This window comes from Hippoglossus hippoglossus, chromosome 21, assembly GCF_009819705.1.
Source record: "Hippoglossus hippoglossus isolate fHipHip1 chromosome 21, fHipHip1.pri, whole genome shotgun sequence".
Lineage (NCBI taxonomy): Eukaryota > Metazoa > Chordata > Actinopteri > Pleuronectiformes > Pleuronectidae > Hippoglossus > Hippoglossus hippoglossus.
This window is the reverse complement of record NC_047171.1, coordinates 17,181,345-17,203,014: the sequence shown is the minus strand read 5'-3', so window position 1 is coordinate 17,203,014 and position 21,670 is coordinate 17,181,345. Positions and strand designations below refer to the sequence as shown.

The 21,670-nt window shown below is 43.2% G+C and overlaps 2 protein-coding genes across 2 annotated transcripts; one reads left to right on the top strand and one right to left on the bottom strand.

Moving 5' to 3' along the window:
• The first annotated feature begins 403 nt into the window (after positions 1-403).
• tmem30c (transmembrane protein 30C) lies at positions 404-4,288 on the top strand. Its single transcript, XM_034573626.1, has 7 exons — positions 404-702; positions 903-1,019; positions 1,290-1,397; positions 2,120-2,210; positions 2,301-2,447; positions 2,536-2,748; positions 2,912-4,288. The coding sequence occupies exons 1-7, from the start codon at positions 505-507 to the stop codon at positions 3,097-3,099; spliced, it is 1,062 nt and encodes a 353-aa protein (XP_034429517.1). The 5' UTR covers positions 404-504; the 3' UTR covers positions 3,100-4,288.
• On the bottom strand, positions 3,973-21,002 carry dcbld2 (discoidin, CUB and LCCL domain containing 2). The gene is made up of 15 exons (XM_034573625.1): positions 20,579-21,002; positions 18,060-18,284; positions 17,223-17,360; positions 13,522-13,573; positions 13,368-13,440; positions 11,097-11,230; positions 10,795-10,835; positions 10,429-10,638; positions 9,595-9,719; positions 8,951-9,098; positions 8,264-8,416; positions 8,073-8,166; positions 7,947-7,996; positions 7,718-7,852; positions 3,973-6,664 (listed from the first exon to the last, which is right to left on the bottom strand). The coding sequence occupies exons 1-15, from the start codon at positions 20,679-20,681 to the stop codon at positions 6,252-6,254; spliced, it is 2,094 nt and encodes a 697-aa protein (XP_034429516.1). The 5' UTR covers positions 20,682-21,002; the 3' UTR covers positions 3,973-6,251.
• Between the last annotated feature and the right edge of the window lie 668 nt (positions 21,003-21,670).

Sequence of the window (21,670 nt, the reverse complement as noted above, 5' to 3'; positions counted from 1 at the left end):
TGTGAGATCATGAGTTTACTTGCCCACTAGGAAGCCTCATTTATCATAACATCCTTTAAAAAAGCATTTTAAAAAGCAGCACAAACAGGCCCAGAACAAACAGATGATCTCCCACAGCACATTACAATAAAGATATAAAATGATCTTCTGTGTGATTAAGATGTACATAAACAGAAAGTGTGTGTGTGTGTTTTCTAGTATGAGGGAAATGGTAGAGAACAAAACATAATCACAAAGAAAATATAGAAGTAAGAAAAACAAAGCGGTAGTTGCGTAGTAAAGAATTGTGGTTAATAAGTAACAGGCCACAACAATCTCCCCGCCCTGCAAGGCCTGCTGGGAAAATCTCTTGGCAAGCAGAATGTGTGTGTGTGTGTGCGTGCAGGGAGATATCGCTGAAAAAGGAACAGGAAGAGAAGATACTAGAGCCTCCTCGTACACAACTTCTTTGCTCTCCCGCTGTGCAGCGAGTTCCTCTCCCGTCCCCCGCTGAAGGTCCCCATCATGGGCAAAGTGAAGGGCAAGCCTGGGCCCTTGGCCCGGAGGCCAGACAACTCGGCTTTCAAACAGCAGAGGCTACCTGCCTGGTCTCCCATGCTGACTGCGAACACTGTGCTGCCTTTCTTCTACTTTATGGCTTTGATATGTATGCTGCTGGGAGTGTGGCTGCTTCTCACAGTTCAGAGCACACAGGAAGTTAAGGTGAGTGAGTGTGGTTGTGAAAATTACACTTGCCTTTTCTGTATTTTTTTATGTGGTATTGAAATACCGTGTATGTGTGTAAGATACAGAGAGAGGAAGAGGCCGAGTGCCCCTTGTGTGCAATAAAAAAAAGGGAGTGCCAGAGAGGAAAGGTCTGGGGTTCGCTTGTGAATTAGATCAACAATTATCTCTCCTTGCAGATGGATTACACCGAAGCTGGGCAATGTAGCACATGTTTTGAAAAGCTTCAAAATAAGAGCAACGCAGGACAGAGCTGCAGCTGCACAGTGGTCCTCTCCATCAAGAAACCCCTCAAGGTAAATAACCTTAAAGTTTGACAAACAGTGGGACGAGGTCATCTTACTCAAGGTTCACGTAGAAGCTTTAATCGGAGCTTTCAGCTGCATGTGGTCCTCAAGTTAGTTCAGCTGAGATTGAAACTTTTGAAGAAGAAGCTTGTAAATTGACCTCTAGTTCAGATTGTTGTCCCCTTGAAGTCAATCAAAGTCAACACGATATATTGTAAATCAAAGATAAAGTTCTGTTTCATTTCTGTGCTGATGATCTTTTCACCTCTGCTGCTCCAGGGAGACGTCTTTTTCTATTACGGCCTCAAGAACTTCCACCAGAACCTCCGTAGATACATGGACTCCAGAGACGATGGACAGATGGTCGGCAGGAAGACAAACTTAAAGGTAGCCCCGTGTTTGAATCGGCTCGGCTCTGGCTAAACGGCCCCTGACGGCCCTGATAGGAAAGTGTGTAAGCGCTATATCAATGTGTGCTTGTGAATGTGACATGTAGTGTAAAGCACTTTGAGGTACTGCAGGAAATGTACCATTTAATTTACCAGAATAAAACGCTTCAAAAAAACATCCTCTACCCGAGCGCAACTCTGGCTCTCAATGTGCAAAATGGCAGCGTTCGTATCTGCGATATTTTGGCTTCATTTCTGGATAGTGAGAGGATATGTGTCGTCCATATTTATATATGGTGGATGATTCAAACATATACTTGAGGTAGTAAAATTAAAATGCTCATTGTGTATAGTATGATTAAAAAAATGTTTATTCGTATTATCACTGAATGATTTCTGTGTGAGTATCATTTTCCTGCTGTAGTTGGTGGAAGTGAAGCTGACTCCGACGGCTTTATTAACCACTAAGTATTTTAATCTATAAAAGAAATCCTATTTTTAAGCTGATCACATCTTTTACATGTAAAAGCCTGAATCTGAAATGTATTAGCATCTGTAAAAGACATGTAGTGGAGAGAATCATAATCACTACATTGCTCTGAAACAAAGTAAAGTCGTTGATTAATTGTAATTAGTTAAATTCAACCACTGCTTTGTTGCTTGTTTAAATTGGTAAATAATGGTCCCGTGTTTCTTCGTTCACCTCGTTCCTCGCACCAGAACCCCAGTTCTTACTGCACGCCGTTCGACAGAGACCAGAACGGACTCCCCATCGCCCCCTGTGGTGCTGTGGCCAACAGCATGTTCAACGGTAAAACGCCATTTCTCAGTCACTCCATCGATCATCACATCCCTTCTCCGTCTTTCCATCATCTCATATCTCTCTCATCTTTTCTCCCAGACTCCTTCACTCTGTTCTATCAGGACAAAATTGGTAGCTCAGTGAAGGTTCCCTTGTTGCGGAGAGGCATCACCTGGTACACGGACAAAAATGTCAAGTACCGCAACCCCAAGATGGACAACTTGACCCTGGCTAAAGTGTTTGAAGGTAAATAAATCCAGATGTAACCAAACACAGAATCTGTATTATTCGTTTCTACTCCATCATTGTGTCTCGTTTGAATTTTCTCCCCCAGGCACAGCCAAGCCTCTGTTCTGGCAGAAACCCGTGTACGAGCTCGATCCGTTTGATTCAACCAACAACGGCTTCATTAACGACGACCTGATCGTGTGGATGAGGGAAGCAGCATTCCCCAACTTCAAGAAGCTCTATGGGGTTTTATACCGAGGCGACAGCCCCTTTACTCAGGGGCTTCCAGCGGGGTCTTACACCATGGAGATATCCTACAGTATCCTTTCACTGCTGTCGTGGTTAAATCAGGTCACACACGTCCCATTGTGTGCATTTCTTTCCTGTGTCTTAGCGCCTATTTTCAGACCACAAGCCACCTTTTTTCCATCGAGCTTCACTTTGCGATCGCTTATTTTCATCCTTGACCTCTGCCTTCCCAGACTTCCCTGTGCAGCATTTCCAAGGCAGGAAGGAAGTGGTGCTGACCACGCTGACCTGGTTCGGAGGTCAGAACCATTTCCTGCCCATCGCTTACCTGGTGACCAGCGGTCTGATCCTCCTGATCGCCATCGTCCTCACGGTGGTGTGGTGCAAGTTTGGAAAGACTGGGAAGAACATGGAAGAGTGAAGGGTAAAGCGGTAAAAACGTTCAAGCCGCTAAAGATCGATAATTGCTGTTTTTAAAATAACAGAATGGAAAAAGGGTTCTAAAAAGGTTTACTTGTTGATTTGAATTGATGATCTTTTTTATTTTTAACACACACCATGTTCTTCATGCACTGTTAATATTTATAAGATAATTATATTTATTTTAATTATCACATCATCAGTTAGTAAGACCCAGTCACTCTGGTGTTGAGGCTCCTCAGTAAATGTGATATACAAAACTCCACTGTATTCAAAGTGTGATGTATAATAAAGAGGGACACCAGCCGACACAACCTTGTAACTCCCAGTCAAAAAACTGAATTGTAGTTTTTAATTTAATATAATTAATCTGTGCAATGTCGTCTTATGGCAAGAAGGTCCCCGGATCCAGACCCAGGGACGGCCGGGCTCTTTTTGTGTGGAGTTTGTGTGTAATTGAGGAATCTAAATTACCTATAGGTGTGAATGGTTGTTTGTCTCTCTATGTTCCAGTTTACCCTCCGCTACCCTCAAATATAGATAACGGATGGATGAAAGGTTCAGCTAGTGCTGTTTCTACGTCAAGGTTTACATGAGCTCTAGATGTTGTTATTCAGCCTAAGACTAAAAATCCACAATCATGTTAGCAGCTCTCTCAGGGTTCAGGGCAGCTTTGAGCTTAATGCTTCAAGTAACCATGCAATATGCTGTTCTGCAGGTATATGTTTACTATGTGCACCAGCTCAGTGTTTGTCTGGCAACACAACTTGATCTGAAAATGTCATTAACTTAACAGATATTTAGGTGTAAATCAAAGAAAAATGACAATAATGATGCAATTTTAATGTTTTTCCATAAAGTTAAATATGGTTGTTGATTGAGGAAAAATACTGCATTTGTAATTGTGAAGACTCTACATGTCTGAGAGGAAAGATAAACAGACATGAATCAAATGCAAGTTGCCTGCACTGAAAAAAGACAAATGTTTAAGAACTTCATAAAAAGAAAAAACTAAGTTTCTTCAAATCAAACCTATAAATTGTGTCAACACAACTTATTGATTGCAATTGGAACAAACTCAATAATTTTGTGTCAGCAATCTGCATATTTTTGGTTGGTTCAACAACTTTGTCCGTGTGCAATGATTTTTACTGTTTTGACGACAGCTGAAGATTGAAATAAAACATCACGTAATAACTCTTTATTTCTCTATATACAATCTGTGAGAGCCACATAAACACAAACCCTCTGTGACCAGGGAGCGAGCACCAAAACTCTGCGTATCGATCGCCTAGGTTACTGAGCAATAATCAAAGCACGACTTGTGGCACAGCTGTGAGTGAACAACACCTTCCCTCCGGGGAGGTTGCTGTTCGGTAAAAAAAAGTTTTAAAGCAGCTCGGTCCATTTTTCGTTTTCTCCATCGTCACTCCTGCCACGTTGTGTTTGGTCGGGTCAGTACCACAGGTGGACAGGAGGGGAATGCAGTCTACTGGTGCTACAAAAACTATCATCACACAACACAAACACACACACACACGGGACTGAAATATGGAAACAGCTTTCCACGCATACAGATGTCGATGCACATTAATAACAAGGAAGGAACACGTCGCACCCATTTCAACATGAGACGATCATCACGATACACAAATAAACGAACACACAGGAAACTATTATCAGCTGTAACAGATTCACCCAGATACCTCTGCTCTCTGTACCTTTTCTACAACATCCTCTTAATTACAATGTTTTTTCCCTATGTTAAGACTGTTTCACTGTTTATTTGGCTAAACCTGCGCTGATGGCATGATCGTGTTGTGATTCAACATTTGGTCTCCAATACTTGAAAAGTATTTTCTCTTTGGAGGAGTTTGATGAATTAATTCTCCCAATCAGCCTCTTCAAGTTAATGTACATCTCTGGGGGGGGGGGGGGAACACTCGTCAGTACGGCTTCTACTACTACGGAGTATTAGGGCCAAGTTGAAGGAGAAGTGGATTTCGAGAAGAAAGTCGAAATATAACGAGACAAAATTTTAGTCATAAATGTTGTGAAAGTTTAGAGGGGGAATAGCAGAAGATCAGTCTGTAGTCAGCGCTAAAATGAAGAATGTAGAACATCTTGTTAAGTTATACTTTAGTATGTTTCACAGATAACAAAATGTAACCTTTATCACGACTTTGAAAAGATGGTGTAAGAAATCGAGTCTCTCCTAAAGAAAGAATCACACAGACTTAGACGTCATTGCCTTGTTTCATAGTTTCACAAGATTGGTTTAAGATTTTGCCACATACGGGGTTCTGCTTTATTATCGATCTATTTCTTTTCTTCTCAATTACGACTTTATTCTCGTAATATTACAACTATATTCTCGAAATCTCAGAACTCTATTTTCTAATGTCCCTAACACCATCGTAGTCTACGACAGTGTAACCACAATTTCTCAATCTGTAATCAGTGAGTAGTGGTCGTTGTGGGGCTTTGAGAGTCTCTCCTCATCAGCAGGATGTGAAATAAAAAATAAATATCAGTAAATCACTTTAGAGTTTTAACAGATTCTGCATTAATGGGATTAATATAACTATACACAATTTCAAGTCATGCTTTTAAACAAAGTCAGACAAAGAACGTACCATGAAAACTAGAGTCCGTCTAGGGAGGATGAATTATTTGACCTTGAACCTGGGGTACAACTTGCAATTCATTCAAAAAGAGAACCATTAGATTTGAACCTGGTTTAGCGTGTAACAGGGTAAAAAAAAATGGAATAGTGGATATCACAGTTTCACAGAATGCAAGAACTACTAAGAATCACAGAACAGGGACAAAGTCTTAATCAAATAGTAGTCAGCGTTCTCCGTTTCCGACTCTCCCGCCTGGCACTAACACATTCATCTCTGTGGTTTCAGTGATAGGACTGTAATGGCACTACACAAGCAGATCGTGGCCATGCAGGAACTATTAGGCAATACAGACATCTCCAGATGAATCTAAAGCTAAGGTAGTGTTCATTCAAGACTCGGGGCCCAGGCTCCAGGGCTCACAGGCTCACAGGTTCACGCCTCCTCGGCCATTAACAAACCCTCTGTTTGGCCCTCGGGTTGTGCTGAGCAGAGAGGGGCGGAGTCAGCCCATAGGCATCCCAACTCTTCAGCTCTGTCCCGTCTGCTTCTGAGTGCAACTCTGAGGTACCTGATAAGTCAGATCCTCAGAGACCTGTCCAGTGGCGTTCTTTGGCGTATCATACGCTGACCTCCCCGACTGGCCACTGTCTGTCCGTGTGAGCAGGGAGGTGGGCCCGGCCCCCATGAAACCGCACACAGCGGCGGGCTGGGTCAAAGATGTGCCACCTGAGGGATGGCAACCCATATCGACCACAATAGGTGTAGCATACTCAGATCCCGAAGCTGGCAGGGGTTCTGCGTATGCGTGGTACACGTCCGGTGAAATGGGGGCGTCGTACAGGTCTGGATCAGAGTATCCTGGGTCCGGACCCTCGTCTGGTTTAAAAGTGGAACGTGCACCCAAAGTTGTAACCCCACTCACCAGCGGCTGGGCGTATTCTGAAAAGACAGCATTTTGTAGTGTATTAATAATTTTAAAGGTCCCGATGTGCACACAGTCAAGTCCAGTGTCTGTGAAGCAACCAAGGAAACAATCATCATATTTAAGTGCAAAACAAAAAAGTACAGAGTGTAGTGTATTTAAAGGGTTAGTGTATGGAATCTTCTGTATTGCTTTTGCTGCAAAAACCTACATGTGTGCAGACGCTGTTGATTTTGGATGATAACTGAGGTGACATTACAACTAATAATTAAAGCAAAAATGCTGTGCATGTCCATGATCATGTAGGTGCCAGGAAGTGAAGTCAACAAATGCTGCGAAGAAGACAAGTTGTCGCAGAAAACAGATGTGAACAATGTAGGACGTGCACACACTTTTGTTGGAGCTCAAAGCTAAAAACAATGTGTTTTGTAAGGACAAGTTTTCAAACAAGAAAAGTTCACTGTGTATCTTTAAACCATCGAATGTCGTGGCCAATCTTACTGGTGTTTATCTCAAAGGCTAAACATTTCAAACAAGTTGTCGTAAATTTCCTCATTTCCACAAGGATCTGTACAAACAGCTGACTTATGGCTGTAATGTCAGAGACTGAATTACTGAAGAAAATGTTTCACAATATAAAAAAAGGTTTTGCAATGTTTTTTTTAGATAAGCAGAGCACTCAGTTTTCTTGTTGAATACACACATAGCATTTCAGTGACCAATACTGAATCTGAATCTAAAAACGTATAACAACTAGACGCCAAGAATAACACCCTATCTAGTCATGTTCAAGAAAAAAAAACTCCTGGATCCCCCAGTTTGTCCAGAACGCTCCAAAATTGTATAAGTTCTACAGTAGCTCGTACCCCCCCCCCACCCCTCCACAAAGTTTCATGGAAATCGGTTCAGTCTTTTTTTGCGTAACAACAAACGGTCAAATTGAAACCAAACTCCCTAGCGGAGGTAATTAAATCACCTTTAATGGCTCGAGTACCATACACACACATCATTAAAGCAGAAACCCTGAACGGTGGCTGACTTCAGATGTCACCATATTGAGCAGTATTTACCTGCAGGCTCAGCGTGTAGTCTCGGTACAGCTCCTCTCCCCGTCAGTCGGCCCACCTCACTGCTGCTGTACCGAACTGAATCCTCACTCTCCACCATCTTGGATGGCAGCAGCTGCTTCATGCTCTTCCACCAGTCTGCAGCAGGAGCACAGTGATATGACTCCTTCCAGTTTAACGTTCACAAATCACATACACAGCTAAGAGCCGATGATGTAGAGTGATGACATACCTGTACGATCCCAGTGAGGAAGATCGTAAGTTCCCTCTGAGCTCTTTTTCCTGTCGACAGGGTAAAGTTACTAATGGAGGCCAAAACTGACATTTTTATTTTGCAAGTTACAATAAGAATTCATACCTGTTCCTCCAGTGCCAAGCACAAACCACAGTCAGGATGAGAGCAGTCAGAACCATGACCAACACAGGAACCAGAACTGCAGCCAGCGCCACATCTGAGCGCAAAGACAGGACAATAAACATCACACAACAACAGTCTCTACTGGAGATCAGAACAAGCTTTTTGCCTTTTATATTTGAAGTCTGACGCACCTTTGCTGTTGTGTGGAGGCATAGTTGTGTTCCTTATGTCTGGGGTGTGTGTGGTTTGGCCAAGGCGAGGGGGACGCTTTGTTCCCGAAGGAGGGGGAGTATGACGAGACGTGGGTAACATCTGTCCTGGCCTCGGTTGGGACCTCGGCCACGCTGCGTAAAAGAAATTGCATCTTGTAATCTTGGATAATAAAGCTCCTATTATTTTTGTTCAGCTTCATCCACACTACATTCTATTTTCAAAAGGGTCAAATCACTGAGGCTACGTTTTTCACGTGCCGTCTATACTACTCTAGAGTTTTTAAGCCCCAAACCCTGGCTGTTTGAATCTTTTTATTTCTGACTGGCATTTGTTAACTGCAACGTTAAAGTGGATATTCTCTCTCATGGCATTGACTGTTTATTTCACTAAAAAAATGTCTCATTAAAAAAGGCACATTGGTTATTCATCATCCAATCCCGAATGACTCATACGGGGGAGGAAGTACGAAACGCGACGTTTCAACAACATATTTCTTAGAATGGACTGAGTGAAAAGGTCTGCGGAGCGACTGTCATACTTTGAGGATCCTTACTGACCCCCCTTCAAGTCATTACGGATAGTAAAAGCCCAGAAAATGTATTTTACACAATACGGGCCCTTTAATGTAGTTAACCTTTATCTGCTGATTAACCAACGTTGTTTACCTGCAGGGATTTGGCAGCCAACCAGCTCCAGCTTTAGTGCGATTCTCTGGTGCCATAACGTTGGATTTACCCTCACAAACCGGGCCTCGATGGGAGGAATGAAGTTGTTCCTCACCTCCTGCAGGTAGTTCATATTCCCTTGGAAAATCTGCCATGAAATAAGAAACAAACCATCTTTTTTGAACTGTTCAGAATAGTAGTGAAGTTGAGGAAAAAGGTTGTGTAGCAGAGCAATTCTTCTTTCAGACTGTGAACAAATGCACTAATGATTATTTTTCAACTTGCCGAGCTCATAAGTACTTCCCTTTACCCAATAAGAGGCGGTGAGAATCCTGGCAACTTGTAGACAGCAGCAGTTCCAGCCTAACAACCCGGCCACTCAATCCATATCCATTCATTATTAATGCCCGAGTGCCTTGACTTGTCTACCACAGCACTTAACTCAAACCACTGACTGTTCGCATTTCCTGCCACAAACATCTCTTAGTCAATACCAGTTGCTATGGAAACGGGTCCCTTGGCCTTCTAAAGTGACATTTCTGTCCATTTGCACTAATTTAAAGAAGAAGAAAAAAAAAGAAGCATAAAAGCCAATGACGTAATTGTTGAGCAGGCATGGTTTATTGATTTTGTGATTGTGTTACCTTGTCTTGTGTGGAGTCTGCTTCCCTGTAGATGTACCACTGCTGTGCATCATTACTGTACAGGACCCGGTACGCTGAGGCATGGTACCGATGCTCTCTCAGGGTGGAGCCTGTGGTGGTGATGCCTGCTCGGACAAACAGCAGAGACAAAAGATGATGAAGGGCTCAGTTGACGACTTAAACCAGGCTCAGGCTGCGGCCAGTATCGCTCCCTGTGTAAATCATCTGCAAATGCTGCCTTCATATAAAAAACATCCTCTAGTATCACAAAATGAAAATGAAAATTATCTTTGTGCGACTCGCTCAGTGTTGACCAACTCACATGGACTTTTAGGGGCCAGTGCCAATACAAATACAAACATATGAGCCGATGTATAAAATATTTGCAATCATTCCTAAGATGTCTTTAACAAACCCTTATGACATAGAAATGTAATTGAGGCTTTAAAGTTTAACCATAAACTTTGTTACAAATATCTATAAATAATAAGAAAACACAAATACAACCAAATATATAGACATGTCAGTGAAAGGCTCACATTGGCCAACCGATAAAGAAGTCAGGCTCTCATGACGACAAGTGTCAGATATCTTAATTTACTGCAACTAGAGAAAGCTAGAAAAGACCCCAGGACCCCAAAGTCAGGAATATTTTTCCTCTGGAGACTATGAATGTAAAACATAAAAATTATCAACCCATCAGTTATCTGTTAGGATATTTCAGTCTAGACAAAAGTGGTGGATCAACTGACAGCAGTTCTACTACACAGCTAAGATTCTATGCATTTAACACAGAGGTGTGATCTTTGTGATTGTGTGCATGTAGTTGTGTACCTGTGATTCTCTTCTCCCTCTTCAGGTCGACCTGCAGCCACTGATGCTGGTCGCTCTGAGCGGGCGCCCAGGGCAGCCCCGCCTTTTTGAGGCGTGCCCCCGACGGCGCCCACTCGCGGTGCTGACCAAAGTTCCACTCCCACACAGATGAAGCCGAGAGCTGAGTGTCCGCGACACTGCCAGACTCTAAACCCAGTGTCCCATAGCAGCCTGCGAACACAGAGCCCATCATGAATCACGATATAAAAGTATGTAGGAGGTGTTAATGTGATGTTTTTAAGATCCCTGCTCGTGGTCCAGACATTTACAGGACGTCTCCCACCAAAGATATTCTCCCTCATAATGGTGCTTTATAGAAAAACTCACCATTGGTCCTGAAGGTGAAGAGGCTGTTTGACAAAGTTCCTCTGAGGAGAGAAATGTCGGATTAGAGGATCGGGATTGAAAATTGTTGTTTGAGTCAGTTTTTAACAAATCAATAATTACCAATATTTCGACTCCCTCAAAGTTTTTCTGCTGAAACTATATTTAATATTATTTTGACCAGTTTGTATCATTGATGATAGAATTAGATTCACATTCTGTTCAATTCAAAGTAAAGGTACATAAACGTTAATATGATTAATTATGAAGTGAGGCAGGGTTTTTATGTGAGCAGAAGTTCTTACCCAGTGGAAGTGACGTTGTTTGCCAGTGTGCCCTCATAGTGAGGGATGCCTTTGCTGCTGACCACACTGATCCTCCCTCCCACAGCGTTGGACACCACGCCTGCATGGATGGCTGCCACGCACAGAGGAGACGACTGCAGAGACGGAGAGGAGGAAAGATTTACTTTATATGAGATTTATATTTTGTACAGATTAGAGCCCGATCAGTTTCGTGTTTTGGGGACGATTCCAACACCAACATTGGGGAGAATTTTTTTTCCAATAAATTCTCCCAAACAAAAATCTGATACTGGAATAATGACAAAAATGTCATTTGACAATTATTCCAAAAATTAGGTTAACAAACCCTTATGACCAAGAAATGTAAGTGAGGCTTTACATTTTACAGTTTAACCATACATTTTATTTTAGATAACCACGAATAAAAAGAATACAATTACAACCAAATATATTGAACTTGAATTTGTAACATCAACAGAAAGGCCAGTTTTTATCAGTTATCAGATTTATCGATAAGGATCTAGTATAGAATGTCTTCTTTGTGATTCTCTGATGAGCTGCAGTGAAAGTAAGTAGCAGGAAGATATCTACTTGATGTGTCTTGATGGTTGATGGTCAGATCAGCTTAAGATAAACTAGTCACTTCATTATCTCACAGACTGTGGATTTTGTCCATCACTTGAATTCGAACCGTCTCTGAATGGCCATAATGAGTTTGAACCATGATGACGGCCTTCACTGTCTGACTGAATCTGTCCGTTAATTCAATGGCGCTGCACCATTTGGTACCGTGTGCAGGTACAGCCCGGAACAGGCCGTACTGTCGGCGCTTAACCTTCAGACTGAGGAGAGATAAAGGACGATGAGTCAGCGTGAAGTCACTTCTCTGTAGAGAGAGAACGCCAAGTGGCATCGGTAATGATTCACTGCCGACTGCATTCCTGTCCAAACCTGCTGCCACATCACTGAGGAAAGGACAAAAAAAACCTGGATCCTCTCTGGCCACAGGCTCCTTCCCATGAACAGCTGCTCGAGCGAGTTGGAATTTTATTACTGGAAAAGACCCACACTGGAATTCACAGCCGACAAGATTGTGGGAAAACTCCAGTGACCCAGAGAGTGACGAGCACATGTACACATAATGTCTTCTCACACACACATGCACAGCAGTCGAATGCTGCCACGAGCAATCAACACTCGCCCTGTGACTCTTAAACTCCCCAAAAAACACACACCACATCCTAAAGGGAGTCATACCAAACCACTAACACAAACACAAAGCAGTGCTCCAAACCGCCGCACCCTGCCTCCAACTGAGGAAACCACACTCTCTCTCACACACACAAGACATATGATCAGCTGGATGTGGAAATATCAAGACCAGCAGATGGATCACAGTAAAAGATACTGAGGCAGAATTGAGAAAGAGAAAGCTGCAGAGTGTGTGGGTAGGGCAGCAGATTCAAGTCACACTTTATCAGGCCCCCACTGTAACACACACACATCCACAGACAACACACATCCACACACAAACAGCATGAATAAATCAAATGCCTACATACACACAAAAAACAGGCATGTGTAAGCAAATGTTTTCTTCACCATCACACTGAGCCACTCTCCAGCTACAAAACACACACACACACACACACACACTGAACTCACAGTTCGGCTCAGCACCCTCTTGCAGCTGGACTGGATTAGAGCGTTATTATTATTATTATTAACTATTATCTCACCTCCCTTTCACCCGCTGACCCTGTCCCTCCTCTGTTCCTGTGGGGCGCCTCACTCTCCCCGAAGCACACCCCGATACTCCTCCCTGTCCTCCCATTAGCCAGCAACATCTCCCCCTTCCCTCCCTCCCTTCCCTCCCTTCCTCCCGCCCTCCTTCCCTTCAACAAAAAACCTCAAGCTCTGAGCATGAGGTCATCAGCCAGAGACTCTGCACCCATGACCTCACACGCAGCGGGGGTGCCGTGAGGTCATCAGCCCAGGACTCGCATGCCGAGGAGCGGGGGGAGCGTTTACACAAAAAAAACAGGCCTTGCTGAATCAAAATGAAAGAAATGTAAACTCGCAGCACGGCAACGGTAGAGACAAATAATGAGTAAGAAACGACACAGTGATGTGTTGCTTTGTGTGCGGTTACAGTGTGGAGGTTGTGACCAAACTGCAGGAGACCAATGGGCACCGTGACTCACGTGGAAATGTGATGCTGGAGACAGAAGAAAAACATCTGCAGTGCAAGCACATACTGTACGCACTCACCTCTCTGTAGCCATTCGGTATAGTTCCAGAAATCTCCTCGGTGGACGTCAGGCAGCCTGCTGGGCAGTATTTACTACGAAGAGAGATCATACACAATAAGCATCTGACAACTTGATCGCTGCACAAATATCCGCACAAAGCAAACGTTATTTACCTGAACTCTGCCTCTGGGAAATCTGTTCCTTTGTCCAGGCAGGTGATTAGATCTGAAAGGGCAAACAAACAATGTCAGAACTGGTTTCTCTGCACGTTCCTGTCAACCGTTTCCCCTGAATACTTTTAATTCTCTTTCCTCTGTAAAGAAAACAACTGTCAAAAGTAAATAAATAGACACAAACTACTCGGTGCAACTTCCCAGAGCCAAAGGTGACGTCTTCAAGATGTCTAGAACAGACCAAAAACACTCAGTCCATTAATCCGTTGCTCTATAGATACAAAGTTAGTGGAAAAAAAGTTTTGATAAACCATTAAGTTTATCATCAGTTTAGTCAACCATTCATTTCTAAAGTGTGAAGATCTGTGTTTTTGTGAATTGTCTGGGAGATGTCGGAGAAAATTGAATATCATCAAACGTCCAAGTGCTCAAGGTGAAAGATTCAAACAGTCCAATCAGAAATCTAAAAACATTTTGTTCAATATCATCAGAGACAAAGAAAAGCCGAGAGTATTCCAAATTCAGAAACTGGAATATATTATAACCATTTAATTATCATAATTAATAATAACTAAAAACATCAAAGTCATACAGCCTAAATGTGAACGCATGTTGGGGGTTCCTAAAGACATGAGTGTTTGGGTGATTAGAGACGCACCACATGCAGCGGGATGGCGTGGGCTGTATCTACGTAGACCCTGTGGTGGAGGTCACTGTCTGTGAGTCATGACCACATGATCAAAACTCCCATATATCTGCTAAACCAACCTGTGAGTCACACTGAACTCAGCCCCCAACCACCACGACTTAGCTGGTGACTGATTTACTCAGCTCTACCAACCGTTCACCCGTCGGTTACAAGACAAAAAAAAAACATTGCTTCTGCACTTTGGTGAAAACATGAGACGGACTCTTTGATGGACTTTTTTTGCCTCCCGATGTGATTCACTCACACAGATGACCACAAGACTGAATTATTTTCCTCCTGCACACACACGTCACTGCTTTGTGGCTTCAATTAAGTGAAGTCACTGAAGTTTTTCCACCGGACAAAGCACGACCTTCAAAAACACAAATCACAGCGCTACTTAAGAGATAATCCACCAACTGTATCTGTTCCACTGCCGGATGGAGAACCACATACAGCACAATAGCTTGAGGTGGAGATGATTGGAATATATGAATTACATCTGTGCCTTTTTTTAGTTTTTGTAATTAGAGCAGTTCTGATATAAACCATTTCCCCACAGTTTTTTTATGCAAAGGTCCTCTGAGGTAAATTGCACTAAAAGATTTACTAATTGTTCTGTGGCTGCAGAAGCAGTTGGGGAAAGTCTGCATTAAGTATGCAAATTAAAAAACGAGTGCTAACACCATTAATGAATTTATAAATAAGCAGAGCGACAAATTTTTCAACAACTTTCATAATGTATTGTTCGGTCCAGTGACTTATCAACTTTCCCTAATGTGAGGATTTACTGCTTTCGTCTGGTTTGTATTTTTGTACATTAGACATTTCGACCTCAGGGGAAATTGTGACGGCCATTGTTCCCCGGTTTTTGACATTTTGGGGACTTGCTGCTTGATCAAAAAAATAAACCAACATTAAAATTTAATGAAACTAATTCGTCATATTTTGGAAACAACGGTCTTCTTTATCAACTGAAAGCTGGGCCAGACAACATGCATCAGGAGACACCATGCAGTGTGATAGTGAATAAACAAACGTGTTCATCATCATGTGTTTTGGTTCGAGCCTGTTCTCTCTCTCTCTGTCTCGCTCTTTCTCTCTAATGTCTCTACCATCATGTCTGGAACACATCACTCAGCTTTCTTTTATCTAATTACTGATGTTACAAAAACTAACTCTCCCTAAACATTTTACATTTTCCCCATTTCCTTATTAACACTCATAGCTCCAATAAATGTGACTTTAGAAAATGTATTACAGTCAGAAAACTCACATTTGAAATCTTTACTGCTGGAGTTAGAGTTTGGTGGCGAGGCTCTGGCTTCATTTCTTCCCCGGATATGATTACATGGATATATCAGGGGGGCAATGAGCAAATATCTTTGAGCCCGCTGTCGGAGCTTACAGGTGGATGCTGGAGGGGCTGAATCGACAGGCAGTGATACTGACGCAGGGCAGCAGAGGTAGTGACAAGCAATGGGAGCGATGGGAAAGCTTAAATAGTCGGAGGGAGCACAGCAGCACGAGTTGACTTCCTGAACGAGCTCGCAAGCATCGCTCCTTTGATGTCGCACCATGATATAAACAGTTCAGATCATGGTAAACAATCAGATGATGGAGAGTAAGCACAAAACAGGATTGAGTCTGATTATGTTGGTTGTTTTTTGAAAAACTACAGCGTCATCACATTCTTAGGTCCACCTGCTCTGCTGTAAAGTACACTTTTATGATGCCTATAATTAGTTTAGCGTAGACGTGTTTATTCAATTGCATGTTTCAACTTAGGTTACAGTTAGAAGTGGTGATGTGTTTCTAATGTTCTAATACCCACCCTGAATGTATGTGAATATGGAGGACAAAAGATGCAGTCCAAAACAACAACATCTTTAACTATGACCTCAATGATCTATATATGATTTAATTTATGCATTTAACACCAGAGTCCCAGAAAACTGAACATCATGAACTTGTTGGAGGTAAATGTGATGGAAGTGGATCGTACAGGTGGGACTGAGTCTCATTACAAACCACATTCCAGATTAAGTGTAAATCCTACAGTGATGACCAGTCCCTGCTGCTTTCTGATGAATCATAAAAGTCTGTCTTAGAAAATCTTTGACAATCACTTTTTCATTCTTTATTTCCATACACGAACCAGTGTTGGGATGAGGTGACTGAAACTCAATTATCTGTTTAACATAAAAATCTTTACTCACACAATCATGCCATGTAGACACTTAATGGGGACCAATCACCACAAATACTCCTGCCACTGGTCCTCAAGTATTACAACTACAAAACTAAAAAGTAGGCCTCCTTTAAGGCAACTGTCTGATCTGCCGACACTCTTGAAAAACTAAATCTGAATTATCTACCTATATACTAATTAAGAGACGAGTTTCCATTAATATGTGTGCAAATATTCAAAGCCCCCAGATGATTAATCCTCCTGACTAATTACTTAACTGCTCCTCTGTCACCAACAGGATCCAACATTGGCTTTGTCCAAGATATTTGTTCTATGACCAACATGACAGAGAAACGAGGGTTGCAGTCAAAACATTTGTTAGCTCGACTTTCCATTATTTCATGTTTCAGCTTGGAAAAAAACAAAAGAATATATATTGTGGCACTGAATCAAGCTTGTACTCAAGAATTCTTACAAAGCCTGAGAGCAGGAACCTGCTGAAAACCACAAACTGCCCCGCGATGGAGCAACAGACACGATTGTATTTGATGGTCCTCAGGGCAGAGCTGAATGTAAAATTCTCACACAACCGTGATTAAGTTTTAGAATAATAAACGCACGCATTAATCATCTGTGTCTTTCCAGGACGATATAATAACTTCAGAACTATTACAAACATACGGTGGTGCAGAAATATTTCAAATAATCTGTGACTTGAACAGTCACACACAAGCAACTTTTACAACCAGGACCAAAACAGAAACAACACTGAGACATGGTTCCTGTAGCCACTGCAGGCCAGGACCTCTGTATGATTGTTACCTGTGTGTTCAGTGGTGGAGTAGGACAGGTAGAATCCATGTCCGGTGTGATGGGTCCCACTCATGAACTGGACCGTGACCTGGTTGCCGGTGGAATTGATGAGATCTTTGACTTTCAGACCCAAACCGCAGTATTTCACTGTTAAATAGCACACGCAGAGACACAGGGTCCGGTTAGTTACACAAGCTGGTTTACACCCACAGACTAACCATTCACTGTAATGAATAATACAGAAATGATCCTTGTGTGGTGGTTAGTGTAACTAAATGAGCTGTACATAACAAGAACCAAAACCGGGTCTCACATATAATCTACTGCCGGATGAAACAGCTGAAATGGACTATACTCCTGGATTAATAAATATTTGTGCTAGATTGTTTTTAAAATTTTGGATTTCAATAATTGTTACACATTTTCCTGCTGTATTCTCACACGGGCTCATTTTTTCATTTCCATTTTACTGGGGGGTTGGCAGGAAAAACTCCAGACAATTTCCAAAGCAAAGTGACTTGGACATTTGCGTTCTCACACACAGCTTCTCCAGATCCTTTCAGGAGAAGGTCCGGACTTCAGTACATGTGTGAAAGCAGCAATATTCTCATAGTGAAATTCAGTTACAATCGAATTCCCACTACTTAAATGGAACCATTTAACCAGGTTATTGTGGCTCATATTAAAACATTATCTGACATAACGTCATTTCTTCAAGTGCTTTTGCCTCACATACATACGCTCAAACAAGTATTGTGAGATAATGGTACACATCAGTTTAGGAGATGGTTGATCACACTGAATAAATAAAAACAAACGGTCAAGTCCAGTATCGCCAGCTCTCACCACTCTCGTTCCTCTTGGGCCCGATGCCGTTGAAGAGGCGGAGGTAGTTGACCTGGCAGTCCCTGTTCTCTATGTCCAGCTCCGCAAAGCGAAAGTGGATCCTGTGGCCACGCGGCACGCTGATCTCCCACTCACACACCGTGTTGTTTGGGTATGTCCTCGGGTAACCCAGAGAGGACAGAGTCCCACTGCTGGGGCCAAGCACACTGGGGCCACAGCCGTCACCTGCAGGGCAACACAAACACAGAGTTGGGGAAAAGTAGGTGGGAGGAACAAGACTTTAGACTTTTAGGTCAAGAGTTTTGAATTGAGTACTTTAGTAATTTAATAAATAAGTTACTATAATAGGATTTATAGCATGGTTCATTTATTAATCTTTCATTCAAAAGTCTTTGAAAAGAATGGGTCTGTGACTGAAGAGGCTGACAGGGTGATGCTTGTTTTTGTCCTATCATCAGATCAGTTGTCATTGAGAAGAAAAGTAGTGGACAACACAAGCCTTATTTTACATGTCTTTAAGTTTCTAGCTTCCACTTGTGTGGAGAGGCCAATCTGAGAGTTTACACGTACACAGTTTGTGCTTCTTCTAGTTTATTTACCACTATACATGTTGTAGCAGTGACTTTAGTTTCCTTACGTTTACACAATAAATAAAAAGGGATCACAGAGTGTAATCAATCTAAACAGGGCTGCAAAGACAATTGATTTATTGATAAGTACTAAGCATTTCCGATTGATTTTCACCAGCAGGGGCACCGGGGTTTTTTCTTCATTTGTATCATCGTAAAGTGAAGATCTTTGGGTTTTGCACTTTTGCTCTGACAAAATCAGCAACCTGACGACGTCACCTAGTAAGGCATTTCATATTTTGATAGACAAAACAAGATAATTGGAATAAGTAGAAATAACCAACAGATAAATTAATATTGAAAAATTACTGTTAGTTGCAGCCCTTATCTTACATTATCTTGTTTTAATGCGAGGCTTGGTGTGTTTGGGGTTTATGTTTAGGGTTAGTTCTGCAGGCCAGGACATCAGGTAAGTGGAATTGTTGATTTGTCCCACATTGTGTGTGGATGTGGTGTAAAACAGATGGTATTTGCTTTGCATAGGAGCATCTGCCAAATTAATGTCACAATAATTCAGTACACATTAGGTTGGCTTTGCGTTTTATAGCCAATCAAACCTTTTGGCTGCGCTGTGAAGAAAGAGCAACTAAATGTGACTAAAACATAACATTTAAGAAGCCGCTATCTGATTTTATTCGTTTCTGGCTGTTAACGACCAAATAATTAAAAATTTTAAGACAATTTAATGACTCTCGACTTCAATTTTTACGGCCTTGTGACCTTTTTACGACAATTATGAGCGCAGAGTTTTGAGGACGGAGGTTTGATTTTGGCGTGTGCTGCATCTCTGAGCTGTCAGAAAGCACAGACGTGGTGTGTGAGTGTGTGTGTGTGTGTAGATGTTGTGGGCTCATGGCTCTGAGATAACACTCAGCAGTCACGCTCCGTGGTGCTAAGTGGATGTTCTGTCCAGCCTGGAGTTATGTAAGAGGCCCTCAGTGGACACTATCCAGATGAGCAGGACAAAAACAAAAAGCCTCACTCTGACTCACTAACGCTCAGGGACAACTGCCTGGTGTTCTGGAGGAGTTCCTCAGGGCAACACCTAAAACCATCCAAAACACTAAACTTCATCAAGACGGAAATTCACTTTTAAAACTTCTACCCGCACACCACGTGTTCAGACACTTTACATTTAAAGTTATGACCAACTGTGTCCACGTGTTTACACTCATACCCCCACAGGCTGCTTCCCCCTACCCCCAATCTGTGGCCACCTGAAGCAGCCCGTGGCCTCTAAGGAAAACTACTAAATCTACGGTTTGGGACACATAAGTGTGTACAATTATCTTTTAATCAATCAAAATATGTTGCATTCACTGAGATTGTGTAATCAGAATCAAGGTAAAAACGGAAACTGAGCTACCTGGAAGCACAACAAGGCCACAGGCTCCCCAAATGTGCTGTTTGTCTCGCGCACAGGAAACTTAAAAAAACCAGACTCCGTTGAGAAGAGTCGTAATTTAACGCTTACTAGCTTATCAGAGGAGGTAGACAAAGTTTAAACTGTGGTTTTAAAAGTGGATCACATCGTTTAAAAGCTATGTGTTGATTCTGCGCGCATTTAATCCTCAGATAAGCAGTTATTCGTTTACAATCAGGCTTTTCAGAACCGGTTTGCCTGGTTTAGCTAGTCCCGTCCTCCACCGAAAAAACACCGTGGCGGGCGGCGGCAAGCGGCGAAAACCGAGCGGAACTCCGCGTCCACACGGACATGTGAGGCGGGCTGAGGTGTGGAGGACAAGAACAACACAAAAGCTTTTCTCCGCAACACCTCAACCCGCCCGTGTTCACGCGTTTTTTTAAAGCAGCATGGCGGCGTCTGTGTGTGTGTGTGCGCGGTTGTGTGCGGTTGTGCTCGGTTCCTCCGGGTTGTCGAGCGGAACCAACCTTTCTGCGCTCGACATGTTTCCGCGGTGAGGATGATGAGAAGCGACAGGACCAGGACCCGGGCCCCTGCCGGTCTCCTGCCCACCATTACCGCTCTGCCCATAGCAGCCTGCAGTCCGAATGCATACTGCTGCCCGCGTCAGCTCCGCCGGCTGCACCGCTTCGACCAGGACCGAGGGTCGGCCACTAAACACGGACACAATCTGCGGTTGTTCGGCTTCTTTCCTCCCGAGGATCTGTCTTTATCTTCCCCGTTTACAGTCCAGTGGTTAGCGACTCTCTCAGTGTGGAGGTAACTGCTCCACACACACACAACACACACACACACTCAACACACACATCCAATCTGTGGAGCTACTTCCTCCAACTCAGGCTCCTCCTCCAGATCCACAGTCCCCCAAGTGGTCTGAATGATCCCTGAGTCACAGCGAGGAGGGCTGCATCACTGACCTGGCAAAACATGTCCCCACATCCACAGGGACCCAGATCCACAGGGTCTAAGAGCCACAGGGGCCAAGATCTGCAGGGTCTAAGATCCACAGAGCCCTTGATCCAGTGCTCAAGAGCCACATGGCCCCGATATCAACAAGGCCCGAGATCTACAGGCCCCCGAGATCCACAGCGTCTAAGATCCTCAGTGACAGAGATCCACAGGGCCCCGATATCAACAAGGCCCAAGATCCACAGGCCCCCGAGATCCACAGTGCTCAAGAGCGACATGGCCCCGATATCAACAAGGCCCGAGATCTACAGGCCCCCGAGATCCACAGCGTCTAAGATTCTCAGTGCCAGAGATCCACATGGCCCCGATATCAACAAGGCCCAAGATCTACAGGCCCCCGAGATCCACAGTGCCTAAGATCCACAGTGCTCAAGAGCCACAGAGCCCAGTGATCCACCGTGCCTGAGATCCACCGTGCCTGAGATCAACAAGGCCCGAGATCCACAGGCCCCCGAGATCCACAGAGCCCAGAGATCCACAGAGCCCAGAGATCCACAGAGTCTGAGATCCACAGTGCTGCTTGTTAGTTTCTAAGTTTGAACCATTAGTCTTGTTGTCCTGGTTTCGTAGAGGCTCAAACCCACAGATTC